Raw genomic sequence first — 20,152 nt, 5'->3', positions numbered from 1 at the left:
CTTTTGCACAGAATGTCTATCAACACAAAAGGGATCTACAATGACCTAATTCTTTCTTCAGGACACACCAAGGCACAATCCACATGCTCCCTCTTCCAAGAGCCCCTACTGAGTACACTAGCCCACAAGGACCCTCGTTTTCCTTCTCTCTTGTTGGTACTCGACAATCTGTCACGTCATTTAATGTTTAATTGTTCTCTAATTGTTCTATTTGCTTTAATTGCCTCTAGTGGACTGAAAGTGGGTGGGGTGGGGAGGTATCCTAAGAATAGAGACTACAGCTCTTGCTATAGGAAAGACCCCTGTCCTGAGCAGTTGATGTCAAATAGCAGCTATGGCTTGTTCCATGTGTGACCCTGTGTAAAACCCTTTTCTCTCAGAGCCTCTTTTTCCTTATCTTTAAAATGGCGCTAATAAAGCCTATACTACCAACTCAGACCTCTGAGAACCTTCAAGCATTACAGAAATGGGAACTGTTATTGGAATGAACACAATCACACATCTTTTATGTCTCATTAACCAGCACCATGTTGGGTATACAACATTTAGAAATACTTAGGTACTAATGTCACAAATTATATTGTTTGGTTTTCTAGGAAAAAAATAACATTAATGATAATATTAAAAGCAGCTAATGATTATATAGTACTTTAAGGTTATAAAAAGCAGGTTATTTAGACCGTGCCATTTGATCCTCATAATAATTCTGTGGGGTACATTTTTTGTTCTTTATAACAGTTAAAACATTATTTATCATTTGTAACAACAAACAAGCAAATCACTCTTCGCTTTAGAAATATCAACTATTAATATGCCACAGAAAGAAGTTTAACAAGACTTCAGAGAGTATACAAGATTTCTAAAGGAGTTTAGAGAATATAAGGATCTCTTTAAGCTGGAGTTGTAGTAATGGGAGAGTTTTTCTGGAAGAGGGAGTTCTTAAGCTAGGTTTTGAAGTATTACAGAGATTTGGACTGGGAACTAGAGTTAACCACGGGAATAGATTTGAAGTTAAAGTCCTTATGGGATTGGGGAAGTCATTCAGCTAGCACATTCATGAGTAATCTCTTGGGGAACTATGGTAGGTAGGATATTAATCTAAAAGGAACCGTTAACACTATCACCATCCCATCCTCCCAGGAAAGCATGTCTCACCTTTCTGCAGATTCTGCAGATGCTCTGTGTGGTTCAAGCTGTACTGCCAACCAGGAATACTGAGAATCTGGAGGTGAAGATTGGGAGGGAGGGCTGGAGCATCTTTCTGGAGGTATCCTAGTGGCATCTGGCTATGAACTGCAAGAGGAACCAAAGACAAGGTATTTTTCATGATTTGCAAAGAACACTGAAGGAAAGTCAAGACTTAGTAATAATGTCAGCATTCTACAAAATTGTGCACCAGTAATTTTTTGTCTTCCCGTGTATCTTTTTCAGTGCTTTTCTCACACTACTTCTGATATGGGCTCCTACTGCCCACTGTGTCAGGGTCGACTCTAAACTTTCCAGACTAGTAATTTCCATATTGGCTGTCTGAGCAATTATGCTATCAATTCCTTAGGGCAAAGATTAAACTCAATATTAAACTAGGAGAAAGACTAGAAATTAGATGATATACTATGGTTGAGGTAACCCCACCTGTCCAATTTAAGCTAATTGCTAAAGCCAAGGAGAAAAAAAAAAGGCAACCCTTACCCAAAACTAAAAATATATCAAAAGACGGATATCAATAGATTATTAGCACTTCCTCACAAAAGCTAAACAGATATAAATTAACTACCATTAAAGAAAATCAAAAAATTCTTGAAAATATCCTACTGCTCTTAATTTTTAGAAAGCTCAGAGACCCAACTAATCAAAATCATCCCGAGGATATTTAAGGATAAAATCAGGACAGCAAGAGATGAAACATTGAAGATCCACAAAAATTTTTATACTAATTCTTCTCTACAAAAATTTAGTTAACAGAAAGCTATAATTCAGAAGAGTAGGGCCAAAATAATCAATATTTCATAGATATCTGATAAAGATATCAAATTGTAACTAGCTAAATTTTTTACATTGCTTTGTAATAACAGATTTAAATATAATATTTGGAAGAGCTAACCCTAGAGAATATTAAATATCTATATTTTAATAGTAATAAGAATAGGAATATCTAGCATTTATATTAAAAGGTACTTTACATATGTTATCTCATATAGTAATAATGATGATGATGATGATGGCACTGATAATGGTGATGATGATAGCAGCTAACATTTATAGTGTTTACTATGTGTTAGGTAATGAGCTAAGTACTTTGCCATTATTATCTCCTTTGATTCTCACAGCCACCCTAGGAGGTAGGTAGGTGCTACTACTATCCCTATTTTATGGATGAGGAAACAGGCATGCAGAGGTTAAGTGACTTGGTCACACAACTAGTGAATATCTGAGGCTGGATTTGAAGTCAGATTTTCCTGAGTCCAGGTTCAATGTTCTATTCATAGTGCCACTGGCTGCCTATTTAAAAAAAAAATGTGAAAACATTCGTGGTTAATAGTTTAAGGAAGCTTAAGTGGAGAGTCCCACTTGAATTTCAGGCAAAATATTACCCTTGTAGTTCAGACCCGAGAAAAGAAGCACTATGAATTACCTAGTGAAGGAGCTATTATACTTGTACCAGTGTTTTGAACCTGAGTCTAAGTGATAGCTTAAATACTGGACCTTTAGCCTTAGATAAAGTATTTAATCTGGTTGAGCCTCAGTTTCCTCATCTGTAAAATGATCATAATAATGCTTGTAATACTTGTTTGTCTGGGTCGTTTTGAAGAAATGCTACTTAAATGTGAACAATTTTTACTTATTTCTTAATTGACCTAATAGGCTAACAGGAGGATCCATTTAGAGAATCTGTCTAACCACATGATTTATTATGACAAAAAAACTTTGAAATAATTTATAGTTCAGCTCCCTGATTTTAAAGAGAGGGAAATTGAGAACCAGAGATAATAACATGTTTGCTCAATCACACAATGAGTGAGGAACAGAGCCAAGATCTGAATTCACATCTTGTGTCTAAATGTTATACTTTCTCCTATATCACATTAGAAATAACTTGCCAGTGAGTGTATATCTATTTCTCAAACATAGCTCACTAGGCGTTTTGAAACTGGATGCTGACTTACTAGGTAATTCTTCAAGTATAACAACTGGTCTGTGCTCCAAAGCCATTCTACTCATCTGATACAGAGCAGTAGTGACGGGCTTGGGTCCTACAAGGAGCCAGAAAATTGGCTGAACCACTGATGTGTCGTTCAAAGTGAGGTTATAATTGAGGTCCCATTCAAAGTTGTTCCACAGTCTCCTATGTAGCATCACCTGTAAAAAAAAAAATAAAGTCACATGGGTGGTCATTTCTTCCTCTATTTCTCTTAATAAGCAGGAAAATAAAAGGAAAAAGATCTTTCTTTCTTTTACCTCTATCTGCCCATTTCCTTGACTAGAGACACCATGTGATCTTTCAGACAGCAAGACAAGGTTGCTTCTGTTATCCTCAATGAAAGCAGTCTGCACCATGGGATAGTAATTCTGTAGAAATGAAGTGAGTGACTTTGAGCAGAGAACAGCAATCCTATATGAAACCTATATGAAAGTCTGCTCGATCTCCAACAGCCTCAATTACCCCAAGGTGGCACAAATCCAGAAGTAAATTGTTAAAAACCAAATGGAACAAAAAACCAAGAGGTGAATGAGCTTTTACAAAACTCATGTGTTAATTTATGGAAGCTATCCTTGGGTCTTTTTTTAGAGTCAATTTACTCATCATACTTTTACAAGTTTGGATATGTGGATAGAATCAGCAAATTAGGAAGAAGGCCAGGGAACACTACAAGATGCAGGAACACTGACATGCAGTGTTCATTGAGAGTTGACAGTGATAGAGGAAAGAGAAAAACTGTAAGAATCAGACAAACCTGGCGTCTTGGACCATTAGGTATTAAGGCCATCAAGCCCTTAAGCATAAATTTGGTCACATCATTCTTCTGCTCAAAAAATCTTCAATGAGTCCCTATTACCTCCAGGATAAATAACTCTTTAGCTTGATTTCCAAAACCCTCCATAATATGGCATGAGGCTATTCTACAGCCTTATTTTCTAATTCTCCCTCCACAGCTTCTACATTCCCTGCCTACTGAACACAAACCTTAGCTCACACACATCCCTATACCTGGAATGTTCTTCTTTCCCTATTGCCTTCAAAGTCCAATTCCATGCTATCTACTCCATGAAATGGCTGCTGATGCCATGGGTCACCCCAACACCTTCCCCCTCAGACCTCATATGTAAGTTTGTTTCACACCTTTCCATTGCATTAATGTATTTTTGAGGAGTACAGTTCTCCTTATGTGTCATATCCACTTAAGACTATAGAGTTCCATGTTGGCAGAGACTCTAGATATTATTTAAACTTTTTATCTGACTTTAGAATGTGGAACTGTCCTCTGCATACAGCAGGTGACTTGTAAATGTTTGTTGACTGAAAAAAAAGCCCTAAGCAAATTAACAGAGCTTAGGGCCATCACTTTCTTTTAAATATATAATTTATATATAATAACTGAAGCTCTGATTATAATGCTAAGTTATTAAGGACAGAATCAATTCTGTTCAGATGAGCTTAGGTGCTGGCAAAGATGGCAAATTTGCAAAAATGATATATTTGTTCTGGAAAATAATTGGGTATTATGAGAAAAATCAAAAACTGTTCATATTCTCTGACTTAAGGATCCAAATAGGTAACAAAGAGGGGTGTATATGTATGTATGTGTGTGTCTGTGTGTATGTATACAGAGATAAATATTGTACATAAGCACATATATATTTAGATGTTTAACTATAATGATATTGTTACATAATCATAGAAACACTTTTCATAAATGAAAGATTGAAGAACTGCTGAACAAACCGTAACACATGAATATAATGGAACATGATTCAACTATGAAAAACAATGATTATAAAGAATTTGGAGAAGCATGAGAAAATTTGGATGAACTGATACAAAAGTATACAGAACAAAAATAACACTAAAAGGCAGTTAAATTCATATAATGATTAATCTTGGTCCCAGAGAACTGGTAATAAAAATCAACAATCTGTGGAGAAATGGGAGATGCTGAACAGTGTATACCCTGTCAGATACGTCCACAGTGTGTCCACTGTGTCCCCTAATTTTATGGATTCTTCCTGTTACAAAGAGAATTCGGTTGTGTGGCTGAGATCTAGAAATGTTAGTGGTATAAAATCAAAATACATCCTGATAGGAAATATAAAATATATCAATAAAATTTTACTTTTTTGAAAAGTGGGTAAATACAATTTGGAAAACTTTCCATGTAAAAGGAATATATTAACTGTGTTCAATGCAGTAACCTAAAGTGATTTCAGAGGACTGATCCCTTTCAGCTAAAATTCCACCTTTTACAAAAAGCTTTAATCACCATCCCCACCCCACTTAATACTAATACCTTCCCTCTAAGCTTATCTCCGATGAATCTGGTCTCTATCTAGTTGGTACCTAGCCATCAGTATGTGTTCTCTTCCATTAGATTGTGTATTTCATGAAGGCAGGGACTTTTTATACCCAGGTCTTAGCACAGTGCAAGGACCTTATCAATATTTGTTGACTGTTAATTGACTGATAGTGGAGCATGTCTTCCCCTTTTTTCCCTGAAAGGTGGAGGAATCCCAGGATGGAAAGAGGCTCACATCAGCCAAAGAAGGTCATGGTGTTGATTGTTTTGCTCAACAATACTTTTGGAGGAAAGAGACAAAAACACAATACTGTTTTTGAAGAGGGGAAAGGAAAATGGGGGGGGGGGGAGAGAAGGAGTATCTGAGAAGGGACAGTAATTTGTTAAAATTATTAAAAAGTAAAAAATTAAATGTTCACACTAAGACAAAGATCTACTGCCTACAGCTGAGAATTTGATTATAAATGCTCACATATAGGGATTCCTCAATTCATTCCTCACTAGAGTTGGCTGAATGAGAAGCCTCTGTCGAGAGTGGGAGACCTGAAGGTTCTTGACATTTTTGATTTTTCAGAAAGCCCAGTGATGCTTACCCGAGCCACAGTGTTATTCACATATGTTTTGTAAGTCCTTTTCTGTATCTGATAGCCATTATTATCTGTATAAAGGACTTGGCGATTGTTTAAATCTGTGCTTGTCCTCAGGATCGCTTCACGGTTCAGCTCCAAAGGACCCACTCTGTATACTTGCTCTATCCTGTGGCAGAGAAGTTTCCCATCGTAACCCTGGGGGGTATTGTAGATCCGAGAATAGACAGCGTAGGCATAATCCTTTTCTGTGAAATTTCTATTAAGAAAAAAATATTTGGTACTGCAGGATGAATAAATGAGAAATAGGTGAAAAAATGAGGTTAGGGATTGTGGGGAACTACCGGGATTGGATGTGGAAGTGAATTTTTGGTTCTTTTGTGGGAAAATGTAGTAATAAAGTAAATTAGGCTCCTGACTCTCTTCTGAATAACACTGGTGATTTTCTGCTTACACTGGGTCGCCACTACATCCATCCCCTGGCCTTGTAATGTTTCCCAAAATTCTCATTTAGTTTCAATTCCAGAGTTTTTTTTTTTTTTTTTTTCTATTTCTACTACTGTATATCATGCTGTCACTTATATTCCAAGGCACTAATATTACAGAACAATTTTCCTGGTTCATCTTAGTTCTAGTTAGTTACTAGTTTAATTCAGCTTGTATGGCCTAAATATTTATGATGCTTAACACTAGCTGACCTCAGCAGGGTAATTTAGCAGTCATATGATTCCTCCTCATGCTCCATGTTACAGTCCAAATGTCAGTCATAGGGTCAGACCCAAGGGGATAGTTGTAATGGTCCCCAAGTATAGACTTATTTAGACAGTGCTTGTTGAATAAATGATTGATTAATTGCTTTTTTGTTATAAGCGATTTACATATATCCTTGTTGTTGATTATTCTGATAACCCTAAGGGGTTTATAGTGCATCCATCTTTGTATTTCCCCCACTGCCTAGCACAGTGCCTCTAGCAAGGGATTACTAAATGTTGTTGAACTTATTGAATTATGGAAAACCAAATTCAGAATGATGAGATGATTCATGCAAATGTCATGGCCAGAAAGTGGTAGACCTTGAACCAGAGCTCCTCTTCTGATTCCAAATCCAGTGTTTTCTCTGATGAAAAGTCTCACATGGACAGAGGCCTGACTTAAAAAGTTAGACACACCTGAATTCAATCTGACTACTAGCATTTATTAGTTGTGTAATCCTGAACAAGCCAATCAGTCAATCAAGAAACATTTGTTAAGTGCTCAATATGTGTGAGGCTTTGTTCTTAACCTCTTTGAGCCTCAGTTTCCTTACTTACCAAATGGGAATAGTACTGGTACCTACCTCACAGTGTTGTTGAATGAAATAATGTATGTAAAATAATCTCCAAATCTTAAAACAATATATAAATGTAAGTTCTTATCACTAATATTACCTAGAAATGAACATTTTATATCAAGCAATACAATTATACCCTGGAAAAGTGACTTCAAGTTTTGTACTTTTTTCTTCTAGGAAATTTAAGTTTTTTGATATAGATGAATTTGAGAAATTTCATGGGTACAGGGGAGGGGGAATTGGCCAATAGAGGCTTGTCTCCCAAGCACTGCCCTAGTCACCACCATCCCACATGGAAAGGTATTCCAGAAGGGGCCTCCTCTCTGATTCAGAGCACAGACAGGTATACTGACTGCTTCTGGTGCTCTTATCTGATAATGAAGATGGGCCTTCTCAGTGGACTGCTGAACCAGAACTGGGAGACAGAGCAACCTACCCCTCTTTCCTGCCTGAATGACTTGAAGGAAGAAGACATTCTAAAGACCTTTAAGTTTATAGACTTCAGGCCTAAGGCCCTTTTTACCTATTTTGTCAAAATGTGGACAAGATGAGTCTCTTTCCATTTGTCCTTTCCTGGTTTTAGGTGAAGAAGTATATGATTAAGCTACCATCTCACAAATTTCAAAAGGTTGGGAGAGTGAGCTGCTGAAGGATGGGGAGTAGGCGTCCATGTCAGAGACAGCCGAGTCTGATGAGAAGCAACTCTTTGACCTTGCAGAAGTGGACTTAAGTGTGTGACCCCAGGCAAGTCACTTAAACCCCAATGCCTCAGCAAAAAAAAAAAAAAAAAAAAAAAAAAAAAAAAAAAAAAAAAAAAAAAAGAAAAGAAAAGAAAAGAAAAGAAAAGAAAAGAAAAGAAAAGAAAGAAAGAAAGAAAGAAAGAAAAAAAAGTGGCCTGAAGGCATCTGGGAGAGATGGCAACTCACAAAGTGGTTTCTGATTTCAATTTCATAAATATAAACTCATTAAAGAGAAAAGACGGCTTGAATACTCAGATAAAAAAGCTAAGCTGCTTCCTCAGTTAAAGAAGCCTTTTAGACTGAAAAGACTACTCATAAGCAGGAAGTTAAAATGGTTAATACCTTACCTGTAAAAATATTGCCGGATCTCTGTCACAAGTTTTCCAGCCACAATTTCCAACCCCACCACATCTGATGCTTGAACTGCTGATCCATCTGGGGTAAACAAATAGTTGTCCGAAATCGGCCCATGTTCCAAATCAGCATTAACTTTATACTCCAGGAACTGTTGGGTAACTTGTATAGTCTGGTTACTCTCTCTGTAAAGATATAAGAGAGAAAACATTCCTTACTCATCCAATTATTTTCACAGAAAGCTATGTACCTGTTTAACCTATATTGGGTTACTTACTGTTTAGGAGAAGAGGGTTAAGGGAAGGGAGGGAGAAAAATTTGCAACACAAGGTTTTGTAAGAGTGAAAGCTGAAAACTATCTTGGTATATATTTTGAAAGCTATTAAATAATTTTTTTTAATGTTCAGATACCAATTCAATTAAAAAGAAAAAAGAAAGACGTATGTAGCAACCTGAGCAGTCCTCTACTATTGAAATACCACTGGATTTAGAAGCAGAGCAAATATTTGTTAGATGATGACTTATGCCAAGTGTGGCATTAGGTGCTGGAGATAAAAGGTAAAAATGAAATGATTTCTTGCCTTAAGAAGCTTTATTAAGGAAATTAAATATGCAAGTCTAATCTATGCAAATTATAAAAAAATAAATGCAACGGGGTGGGAGAAGTACACAGGGAATCATGTGTAAAGATACTGCAGGAATTGACACCAAGGGTTCTCAGGGGCATTTTAGGGGTAGGAGCCCTGAAGATGCATGGAAAAGCATGTGTGAAGAAGAGCAAGAAAATCACTCAATCAATAAGTTGTTCAATAAATGAAGGCAGGCAGAAAACACAACCGAGAGCAGGGAGGTCTGGTGTTTTAGTTCAGAGATTGGAAAGGGTCATTCTGCCCAGACTATGAACCAATAGGAGCTGGCTAGCTCATCGGGATAATCCCTGCCCTGCCAACCTCAAGGATTGTGGCTGGGATGGGACCACTCCCTGGGCCCACAGACAGTCCAGTTTTCATCATAAATTCACTACATGTATCTGTAAGATTCTAGGGAGTCACAAGAGACCTGAGAATGTGAGAGCTGCTGAAGAACATTCGAAGCTGTTAGGGTGCTCCAAAGTTTGCAGTTTCTAATGCTCATTTGAACCCCACAACAACTCAGGGAGGTATTGGGATAGAGGTTCATATTTTACAAAGGAAGAAATGGAGTCTCCCAGAGTAAATGATTCTCCCAGGGATTATGTATAGCTAATGAGCTAGAATCAGGATCCCAAGCCAGATCATCCGGATTCCAATTCTGCTACTTTTCTTTGTACCAGGAAGCCTCCCATAGAACACAATGTTAGTGCTTGTGGATGATTTCATCCAACAGGCTCATTTTACTGATGAATGAATGGCCCAGTGGGTCACACACCTCCTGGGGCAAGCACCTGATTTTCTTACTCCCGATGTGATATTCTTTCTCTAAATCAATCCACATTAATTGAATAACTACTGCAGGCCAGGCCCTGAGGATACACTATACCAAACTGTGAACAGGGAGGATACCATCTTGTACCTTGGCCACAGCAAGTACTTAATCTATAATCGGTCACAAGCATCTTCTTCCTGTTCACATCCTAGCCCAGTAGTTCCCACAGGCTCTCAAGATGTGAAATGTATAATTCAGAAGTTGGATGATGTTTTTGACCTCAGTAGAACCAAATGTGTGAGTACGTGTGAACTGAAAGCGAGCTTATTGGAAAATTAATGAAATCAGATTGCTCTGATACCATCTGCACAGGCAGATGCTGCAAGATTTCTCAGCAAGTCTCTCTTACTCCTCCCCAACATCTCTCCCCCAGAATACACTGGGTGGTCAGGGGCCATTAGCAAATTGAACTGAGGATGCTGTTAGCAAAAGGCCTGGTACCTACCTTCAGGGTGAATAGCTCAATGCTCTGGGCACTGCTTGGTCAAAGCAGACGAGTGTCCGTACCCTAATAACAACAGCTCAAGTATTTGAAGTTTTATTAAAAATGGAATTAGATGTCTGGTTTTTAGTCTTAACTGCTATTGGATTTTATAAGATGAATGATCCTGGGAAAAACATTCCTCCCTCTGAGCCTTGGGATTCTCACCTTCTACAGGTATCAAACTCAAGTAGAAATGTAGTTTAGTCATTTTTGTCTTTGTGACCTTTTCGGGAGTTTTCTTGGAAAAAATACTGGATTCCCTCCCTCTCCAGCTCATTCTCTAGATAAAAAAACTGAGGCAGATTCACAAAGTATTAAGTTACTGGGGCCAAACCTGATTGAACTCAGGAAGATGGTCTTCCTGACTCTAAGCCTAGCACTCTATCCACATCCCTACCTAGGTGCCCCTCAAATAGAAATAGAAGACACTAAATTATCTGTGGGCTGCATACTAACTTTAAAAAAACCCACACCCAATCCCTCTATTTTTGTCCGCCTGCATTTTTGATTTCCTTCACAGGCTAACAGTATACTATTTCAAAATCTGATTCTTTTTACAGCAAAATATAGGTTTGGACATGTATAGTTATATTGTATTTAATTTATACTTTAACATATTTAACATGTATTGGTCAATCTGCCATGGGGGGTGGGGGAAGAGGAGGGGAGAAGGAGGAGAAAAATTGGAACAAAAGGTTTGGCAATTGTCAATGCTGTAAAATTACCCACGCATATAACTTGTACATAAAAAAAAACTATAATAAAATAAATAAATAAATAAAATGAAAAACCCTACATATTAACATTTTTTTTTGCTTTATTATTATTTTAGTTTGTTAAATACTTTCCAAATGACACTTAATCTATCTAGTTCAGGAGTATCTGCAATCAGAAGTATCCTTTGGCACACATTTTTTGACACTTTAGTCTAAACGACTCTCTTGGTTCAATCTATGTTAGCATTATTGAACAGAATTGTTTTATATATTTATATATGTTTAATTTCTTTTGTTAGACTCAGAATTTTTGGAGGAAAGAGATGGCTTTATTTATCCTTATAATTCTCAAATACTACAAACAAAGCAAGTCTTAATAAATGGTGGCTGAATGAATAAGTGGATCTCTGAGGTCCTGTCTAGGTCTGACATTTTATGTTTCTATTTTTCTAAAGAGTTCTAATTAAGAACTAGCTAATATTGGCAATTATCTTTTAAAAACCTCTCTGCCCCCAAATGTTTCTCCCTGTAATCTTCTCAAGGATACTTGAAATTCCACCTTTGCATTAAAGAATGCTAATACACAATTACAATCAAAAGGTTTATTGCATTAAATCTGAGTTCATTAAATCCTTAATGAAGAGTTCATCAGATACTTTCCTTCAGGATAGGGGAAGAATAAATCCCACAAGGACTAAGGTTTTCGTTTTTTTGTTTTGTTTTGGGGGGAAAGGGATATCAAAAATCTAGGTATTATCTGGATTGGGCAGGACTGAGTAGAGCAGGACTGAGGACAGACTAGTCCAGTTATAAATGCTAGGTTTTAAAGATTTTAATTCAAAACTTTTTTGGCATCCACTAGTTTATGAGACCTCAGATAGTTCATTTTTCTTCTTAAAACTTCTTTGTATATTATGTTTCCTTACCAAACAAAAAAGGCCATAAGCCCCATGAAGGCCAAGTCAGGACTGTATTTAAATTTTTATTTTCCCCAATGCCTAGCAAAAGAGAAAGAATTTTTGGCAGAGGAAATTTTTGGATTCTTTTTGCCTCTTAGTTTTGGTAATGATTTTACAGTAATTAAAGGTCTCTTAAAAAAAAAAAAGTCAGAACCTATTAAGAAATTGGTTATAGAGCATTAAAAAGCAGGAAGGAAGATTTTTACCTTGGAGATGGAAACAATACTTGTAGCAGTGATAGAATAAAATGAGCCCTTCTTGAGGGCTAAATCAGTTTTATTTTGTTTTTGAATCAACAAAGTTTAGCACAGTGCTGGGCACATGACAGGCACTTACTAAATTTTGTTAGATGAACAAGCTTTTAATAAATGCCGGATGAGTAGAATAGTCTGGTTTGTTTATTGTACTTAATGTACTTAGGTCTTTTCTAGAGATTACACAGTTAGTGTGGGTCACAGGTGGGAATTGAACCCATGGCTTTCTGACTATAGGCCCAAGCCTCTATCCACTACATTCCCTTCTACATACTTCACATCTCACTGTGCCCTGGTAACTCTCTAAGACTAAGATGCAAAACAGGCACCAGTCTGCATCGGTAAAGAGAGTTTCTCTACTGGGCATTTCCTAGTATGCTGAAAACACAAGTCCATTAAAAGACAGTATTTATGGTGATACTATGTAGTAGAAAGACTATGATTGGTACTTACTGTCAGCATAACTGTTTTTAAATTATGGTTCTGATATTATTGATAAAGGCGAATTACCCAGCTACCTTTCATACCTTGAGTTTCTTAACTGTAATACATACTAACACTTTTACCACTTCCCTCAAGGATGCATTGTAAATAAACCTTGTAAAATTTAAAGGCACTATCAAAATGTAAGTTGTGATTATGATAAAAGTTTGTGTTCCTTCTTAAATTAAAAAGCCTGTGACTTATATATTTCTCCAAGAAATAAAAACCAAATGAAGCTTCTTTTTGCCGGAGGACCAGTGATCTCTAAGGGGAAAACCATCTCCTCACCATTTAAGGGCAAGACATACCAGCAAGAAACCCAGACAAGCCAGGTGGATTACCTCTCCGTGATGCTATGCATTAAATTGGTGGCTTGGTCCATAAGTATAGAATAACAGTCGTTTATCACAGGAAATAGTTGCTTGCAAGAGACCTGTGAAGAAGACTTCTTTGATTTCCTACCAAAATGGAAGACTCTTGCAATGGAGGCTGACTTCTGGTGAGCCTCTTCAAATTTGTCAGCTGCCTTAATGTAGTAACGCCGGTAACTGAGACCCTTTATGGTGGCCAGGATGTACAAGTCATAAGTGAACTGAGAGTCAGTTGAGTTCTGGATCTGTAAATAAAGTTAGATCAATCAGATAATTTAGTCTTAGTCCGTCCAATATTGCTGAACTTTTAATAAGATTTTATAAAAGTCTTGTTGAGTGGGATAGGTGCTACAAGTCAAGCAACAAGTATTTATTAAATGTCTGCTGTGTGTTTTAGGCATAGTGCTCAACACTGGAGAAAAAACATAAAGGCAAAAACAATTCCCACTTCAAAGGAGTTCATGATCTAATGGGGGAGAAACACACCAACAGCTATATAAAGACAAGCTATGTACAGAATAATTTTCCCAGGAAACTCACTGGCCTCTGGTTTGAAGACTCCCTCTATCCTCTTCATTTTCTGAAAAATCAAGGCCATACTAGTCCAACTCTAACACTGTTTCTCTTTGTTGGTTGTCTCCAATTTACACTTTATTTTGTTTTCCTTATTTTACATGTTCTTTTTTCCCATATATCTACAAGAGCAGTGACTGTCTTTTGCCTCTCTTTGTATACCCAGCACTTAGCACAATGACTATATAATATGCAGAATAAATGCCTGTTGACTTAAGAATACATTACTTGAGTTGGACAAATGGGATTTTGACCTTCCAAAAATTGAAGGCTGCGTTTTCAGACTAAACAAAAGTGAGCTCAACTGCTAACTGAGTTCTAGAATGTTGAAAGGAATGTTTTGAGACTATTTAGAAGGTTTTTATGATTTTGAGAGTGAGAGGGGGCCTATTAGTAACAGAGTACATATACTGGGAAAACTTAGATGAACTGATATAAAGTGAAGTGACCAGAACCAGGAGAATACTGTACACAGTAAGAGCAATATTGTAAGGATGATCAAATGTGAAAGACATAGCTATGCTGGTCAGTAAAATGATTCAAGACAATTCCAAAGGACCCATGATAAAAACTGCTATCCACCTCGAGAGAGAGAACTAATGAACTCTGAGTGCAAACTGAGGCAAACTTTACTTTTCTTGAAGCTTTTTGTATTTTCTTTTGCAACCTGGCTAATAAGGAAATTATTTCACACGCATAATTGATATCATATTGCTTGCCTTTTCAATGGGCAAAGGAGGGAAGAGAATCTGGAACTCAAAATATTCAAAAATGAATGTTAATTTTTTTTTTTACATCATTGGGAAATATTTAACAAAATAAATAAAAAGGACAAGTTGCACTAAACTTCATTTTTTTTCTTGAATGGGGCACAAGATTTGTAGATTGGAGTGATAACAGACATAAATTATCTATATCTTGATGAGGTGCTTAATAAAGTCTCTCATGAGCTCTTTCCAGGCTAAGATGGAGAGATATGGAGTAGATGATGTATAAATAGTTGCATTTAAGAACTGTCTGAAGACCAGCCCCAAAGAACAGTGATTCACACACTATAGACCTCAAGCTAAAACTTAGTCTTTTCTAGTTTGTAAAGAGCTTTCTATAATCATCTCCTTTGAGCCACATTAAGAGCCCTACAAGATAGAGGCCATTATTATCCTTGTTGCAGGTTATATATTGCCCAAGGTTGTACATTAGAGCAGAATTTGAACCTAAATCTCCCTGCACTCTACCATACCACACCAAGCCTCTGCTGCAGCTATGTCTGGGAGTTCCAAACACAAGAGAGTAGCTTCTATGTGAATTCTATCTTCAATCCTAGGGCTCTTTCAGCTCCCTCTTAGATTCCTTAAGGACAAAATACAGGGCACTTTAGGTCAGGGCTTAAGGTCTGCTGGCACAGTGGTTAGTGCTAGACCTCTGAAGGCATTTGAAGACATTTACTAGATATGTAAGCTTGGGAAAGTCACTATTTGCCTTAGTTTCCTCATCTGGAAGATGGAAATAACAGTAGTATCTACCTGGCAGGGTTGCTGTGAAAATCAAAGAAGATAAGCGTAAAGTGCTTAGTTAACACAGTGCCTGGGACATAGTAGGAACTGAACATCCGAGATGCTTGTTCCCTTCCCCTTCTACTCTCCTCCCTCTTCCCCCCCCCCACATCCTGGGGTACCTGGTCTAATCCAGGGCCCATTGCAGTCAGGTTTTACCTGGTATTCTTAATTGCCTTTTGGCGTTTTTAAGCTCCATTTTCCAAATGGTTTTTAAGGTTTTAGAATAGCAAGAAGGACAGCGTCTTTTTCTCTGGAACCCTTAAAAGTGAATGTTTTTCTAATTGATCTGGGGGAGTTGAACCCAATTCCAATCATTTCACCATGATTGCTTAATTTTTTGAAGCTTGAAGACTTTCCACCCTCACAGGTTCCCTACTAGAATACAATAACTGACAACAAATTTCCTCTTAAGTGGAGTTGTAAATGGACATAATGAGCCAAAGACAGAATTTAAGGAAGCTGAAGGACTAAGGAAGGAAGATGGGAGACTAAGACTGTTACTCTATGATGTCCCTAAGGCCATCTCTCTTAGGGACTGAATCTTTGAATGGGCTGAGTCTGGGGGAAAGCCTTTCCTCACATCAGCATCATGTAAATTTAATGAGCTTTTTCCTTATGGGATCACAGGATTAGTTTTCATGTGGAAGAGACCTCCGAAGTACTTCAGTCCAACACTGCATTTACAGGTGAAGCAGCTGAGGCAGGGAGGCGAGTGATGTGCCCAAAGAGACCAAGCCATTAAATGTCAGAGGCAGAACTGGAACCCAGGTCCCTTAACTCTTATTGGATGCCTTCTACTTCGTCACATGGCCTAGAATGGACCCTTCCTCTCCAAACCCCCACAAAATACACAATGGCATGGGGGAGGAGACTCGGGCCTCAGGCCTAGGGTCATGCAGTCAGGAAGAGCCAGAACAAAACTCCTTCTCAGCCCCTCTATTACTCCCAGGGAGATCCACTATCAAAGCACAAAGTACAGCTGGGCTGACTCAGGGCCATCAGACTTGGGTCTCAACAAGGAGTTTGCTACTAACTGTGAATTTGGGCAGGTCATTTTATAAGTTTGGGCTGTAAAATGGGACTAATTCTTCCCATATTCTTCTGGGGCGACTACGGGTTTTTCAGACAGTAAAGGCAGTGGGGGGCAGGGCCCTCGGCTCTGAATCCTGTGGTCCATGGCCTGGGACTCCAGGTCTCCATCAGCACTGGGTGCAGCAAGTTTGGGGCAAACCGCAGCATGGAGGAGAGGGAACAAATGCACTACCTGGGCAGGCACAGGACGTCCTAGTTCATCAAAGACCGTCACGTGTGGAGAACCGACGGTCACGGTGACAAAGGTGGTGATGGTCCAGGCCAGGGGGTTATAGACAACAGCACAGGGTCCCTCCTCGGAGCCTTTCCAGGGAAGACAAAATTAAACACATCAGTCAATAACAAAGCCACGCAAAAGAGCAGAAGCCTTGGAAGTCTGCTGTCTGTGCAAGCTAAAGGCACAAAGGCAAAATGTTCACAGACACACCTGTGTGCGTGTGTGCTGGTATAATACATACAATGCTACTGTACAAAGCAGATAGGGAACACACACATAGACTGAGCTCGCTGGGCAGCATGGGGCACAGAGTGCTGGACCTGACAGCAAGGAAACCTGTGTTCCAATCCTCCCTCAGACTCTTACTAGCTGCGCGACCTTCAATAAGCAGTTTAATCTCTCTCAGACTCGGTTTCCTCTGTGTGGAATAACAGCATCTATCTCACGAGGTAGCACACCATGAGAGAACATGTGTAATGTGCTTTATAAACCTATTATTATTATTATTATATAGGATACCATATGTTTGTATCACTGTTGTTGTTTGTTCTTCATTCTCCAAGAGGACCATGACATGAAAGTGAATCAGATTTAAATGAGGGAGGGCTATGCAAAGCCCCTTACCTCACTTTCCCCTGCAGTGTATTTAAAGTACAAGTTTTGTTTAAAGAAGCAGGACCAGCCTTTCTTCTACAGGCTCACTCCCATGCCTGGGTCTCTGTCTGTGGCATTTGGGTTGCTATAACACTTCAATACCTCAGCCCCTGCTCTCTAATGAGAAGAATACGAGGTGCGGGATTCTAAAACCAGCCTTGGAAGACTGCACCTGCACGATTAGCTGTGGGAGCTTGGGCAATCAGATCTATATGTCTGAACTTCAGTTTCCTAAAATGTAAGTGAGATAGAATACCGTGTCTCCTGACAAGGTCACAGTTTGCTGTGTAAATCAAATGTGGAAGTAGATAGGCAGGACAGGCCACAGTCTTATATCTTCCTGAAGACCCACTTATTGGATCTTATTCCTATAGGTAGAAGAAAGTAGAGTTTTAAAGGCCATTTGACCCAATCCATTTATTTTGCCATCTTCTCAGGCCATTGCCTTTCTCTTCCCTTTCTCAGTTTTTAATTGTGACTTTTCACTTTATCATTCATTTTTCATCATTCACTCTCAATCCTTTGCAATGTGGCTTCTGATCGCATTGCTCAGCTAAAACTGCTCTCTATCAAGTTATCAATGGTCTTTTAATTTTAAAAACCTGGGCTTTTTTCCCCTCAATCTTCCTCTTTCTAGAGTTCTCTGCAGCCTTTGATGCTGTCAATCACCAACTTCTCTTGGACACCCTTCCTCCCTGGGATGGTGAGACATAGCTCTCTTGCTTCTCCTCTTACCCATCTGATGAATCTTCCCCAGTCTCCTCTACTAGGCCACCATGCATAGCTAATCCTTTAGTGTGGATCTACCTAAAGATTTAGTTCTGGGAACACTTTGCTTCTCTTTCTAACTACTCTCACTTAGTGACTTCATCAGATTTCATTCATAAATTTAATTATCTCCTTGCAAATGGTTTCCAGATCAACTGATCTATCTATTGATCAATTCATCTATTTATAGGTAGAAAAAGGAATAGATAGAATCAACAGATTGATGGATCAATCAATAGACAGATATCCCTAATCTCTGTCATAAGCTCCAGGCCCACAGTACCAACTGCCTATTAGACAGAGCAGGCCTGACTATGTCACTCCCCTTACTAATCTCAATGTTGCTTATTACCATGACTGTCAAATATAAAACTCTTCTACCACTTAAAGTCCTTCCAGACTGGGCCTAACCTGCCTTTTCAGCCTTACTGTAGATTTTTCCTCTTCACAGACTCTCTGTTCTAGTTAAACTGGCCTTCTTCTAATTCCCTATTGCTCTTTCTGCACCTCTGCACTGGCTGGTCCACACGTCTGGAATGCAGTCCCCCTTTCTTTTACCTCTTAGATCTCCTCATCTTCTTCAAGATTCAGCTCAAGTGTTACCTCCTATGGGGAATCTTGCTCGATCTCCCCTGGCTACTACTAACCTCTTGTTCCTTCAATCTCCCTCCCTGTGTCTCTTTGATATCTATATAGTTACTTATTATCTTCCCTGATAGACTGCAAGCTCTAGAAGGCAAAAATTTTTCACTTGTTTTTATATTCCCAGGGCCTAAGCCACATGGGAGACACCTGATAAATATCTGTTGGCTGAACTGAGGAAACAGTGGCCCAGAGAAGGAAAGCTACTTGCCCAATGCCATAGAAATGCCCAAGTGGGACCTGAACCCAAATCCAAAGTGGGAGGAGGGCAGATATTTTTTATCTTCATTTTATAAGCAAGAAAAATGGAGCTGCAAAAAGTGAAATAACCACTCAGAGATGGAACTTAAAAAGCCTAGTCTTCTGGTTTCATATCCAGCACTATATCGTTCCTCCCCTCTAAGCCTGTGGTCTCTGATAAACACCTGGCTTGGCTGGCTCTTCTTTCTTCTCTGCCCGGAATATGTCAGAAATGATGGAGACCATTAGCTTCTTCACAGCAAACATTCCTTCTATGAGGTTGTGCAGGTACATATCGTTCACCTTGGGGGACTCTGTCCCTGTTATGCCATCGTGATGTTGAACCTTTAAAAAATATATATACAGCTTATAAACGATGAGTTTAAGTAAACATAGCAGCTGATTTTTTCCCCCCGAACTAGCAAATATTAAATTCTGGCATGCAAATGTTCAGTGGCTGCTTGCTTTGTGAATTATAGATGTTGCTGAGAAGTTGACCCACAACTTTATTTTGATGCTATAGACAGCTATGGTGTGTGGAAAGCTCACCATGAGGGGAGGAAGCAAACCTGGGATCTAGAGGGTTCTGACCTGACTTTGAGAACGTCATTCAATTTCCTCAAATGCAAAAAAGAGGACAATGGACTTGATAGCATCCCAATCACATAAAGCTCAAACATTCTATATTTTAGTATTCTTCCAGTTTGAAAATTCTAAGTAACCTACAGGACACAAAATAGGATTTAAATTCAGAAGGGGGAGCTCACCATCCGAAATAAAAGCTGGTTAATCCTTTTCCTAAAGTAAAATATTATCCTAATTTGTTTTTTAACATTTTAATAAAAAAAAATTTTTTTTTTAAACATGATGCTCTCCAGTTCCAAACTTTCTGCCTCCAAGCACACAACACAAAAAATCCCTATTTAAATTCAGGAATCAACAATGTTAAGGCTTGAAGGAACCTTAGAGACCATTAACTTCAATTCTTTCATTGTCACTGAGGTCCAGAGAGTAGAAGGGCTTGGGTCTCCTACATGGAGATGAAGATTATACCATCTCCTCTAGCGGCAGTACGCTCATCAGCAGCTATAAAAATACCTTATGTCAAATAGAGAATCCAAGTCTTAAATAACCATAATAAAAATTAATAACCACAAA

General features: G+C 38.4%; 1 protein-coding gene across 1 annotated transcript in view; it reads right to left on the bottom strand.

Annotated features, from left to right (window-relative positions):
• Positions 1 to 20,152, bottom strand: part of MAN2B2 (mannosidase alpha class 2B member 2) — a 66,843-nt gene that overhangs the window by 9,199 nt on the left and 37,492 nt on the right. The window contains exons 9-16 of the mRNA XM_012553007.3: positions 19,180 to 19,339; positions 16,646 to 16,776; positions 13,223 to 13,497; positions 8,515 to 8,706; positions 6,104 to 6,356; positions 3,457 to 3,567; positions 3,165 to 3,357; positions 1,156 to 1,293 (exon numbers count right to left, since the gene is read on the bottom strand). Coding sequence (XP_012408461.1) covers positions 1,156 to 1,293; positions 3,165 to 3,357; positions 3,457 to 3,567; positions 6,104 to 6,356; positions 8,515 to 8,706; positions 13,223 to 13,497; positions 16,646 to 16,776; positions 19,180 to 19,339 — 1,453 coding nt within the window. The remainder of the gene's footprint in view (positions 1 to 1,155; positions 1,294 to 3,164; positions 3,358 to 3,456; positions 3,568 to 6,103; positions 6,357 to 8,514; positions 8,707 to 13,222; positions 13,498 to 16,645; positions 16,777 to 19,179; positions 19,340 to 20,152) is intronic.

Source organism: Sarcophilus harrisii, chromosome 6 (assembly GCF_902635505.1).
Source record: "Sarcophilus harrisii chromosome 6, mSarHar1.11, whole genome shotgun sequence".
Classification (NCBI taxonomy): domain Eukaryota; kingdom Metazoa; phylum Chordata; class Mammalia; order Dasyuromorphia; family Dasyuridae; genus Sarcophilus; species Sarcophilus harrisii.
Note: the sequence above shows the minus strand (reverse complement) of the source record. Positions and strands in the feature narration are given on the sequence as shown.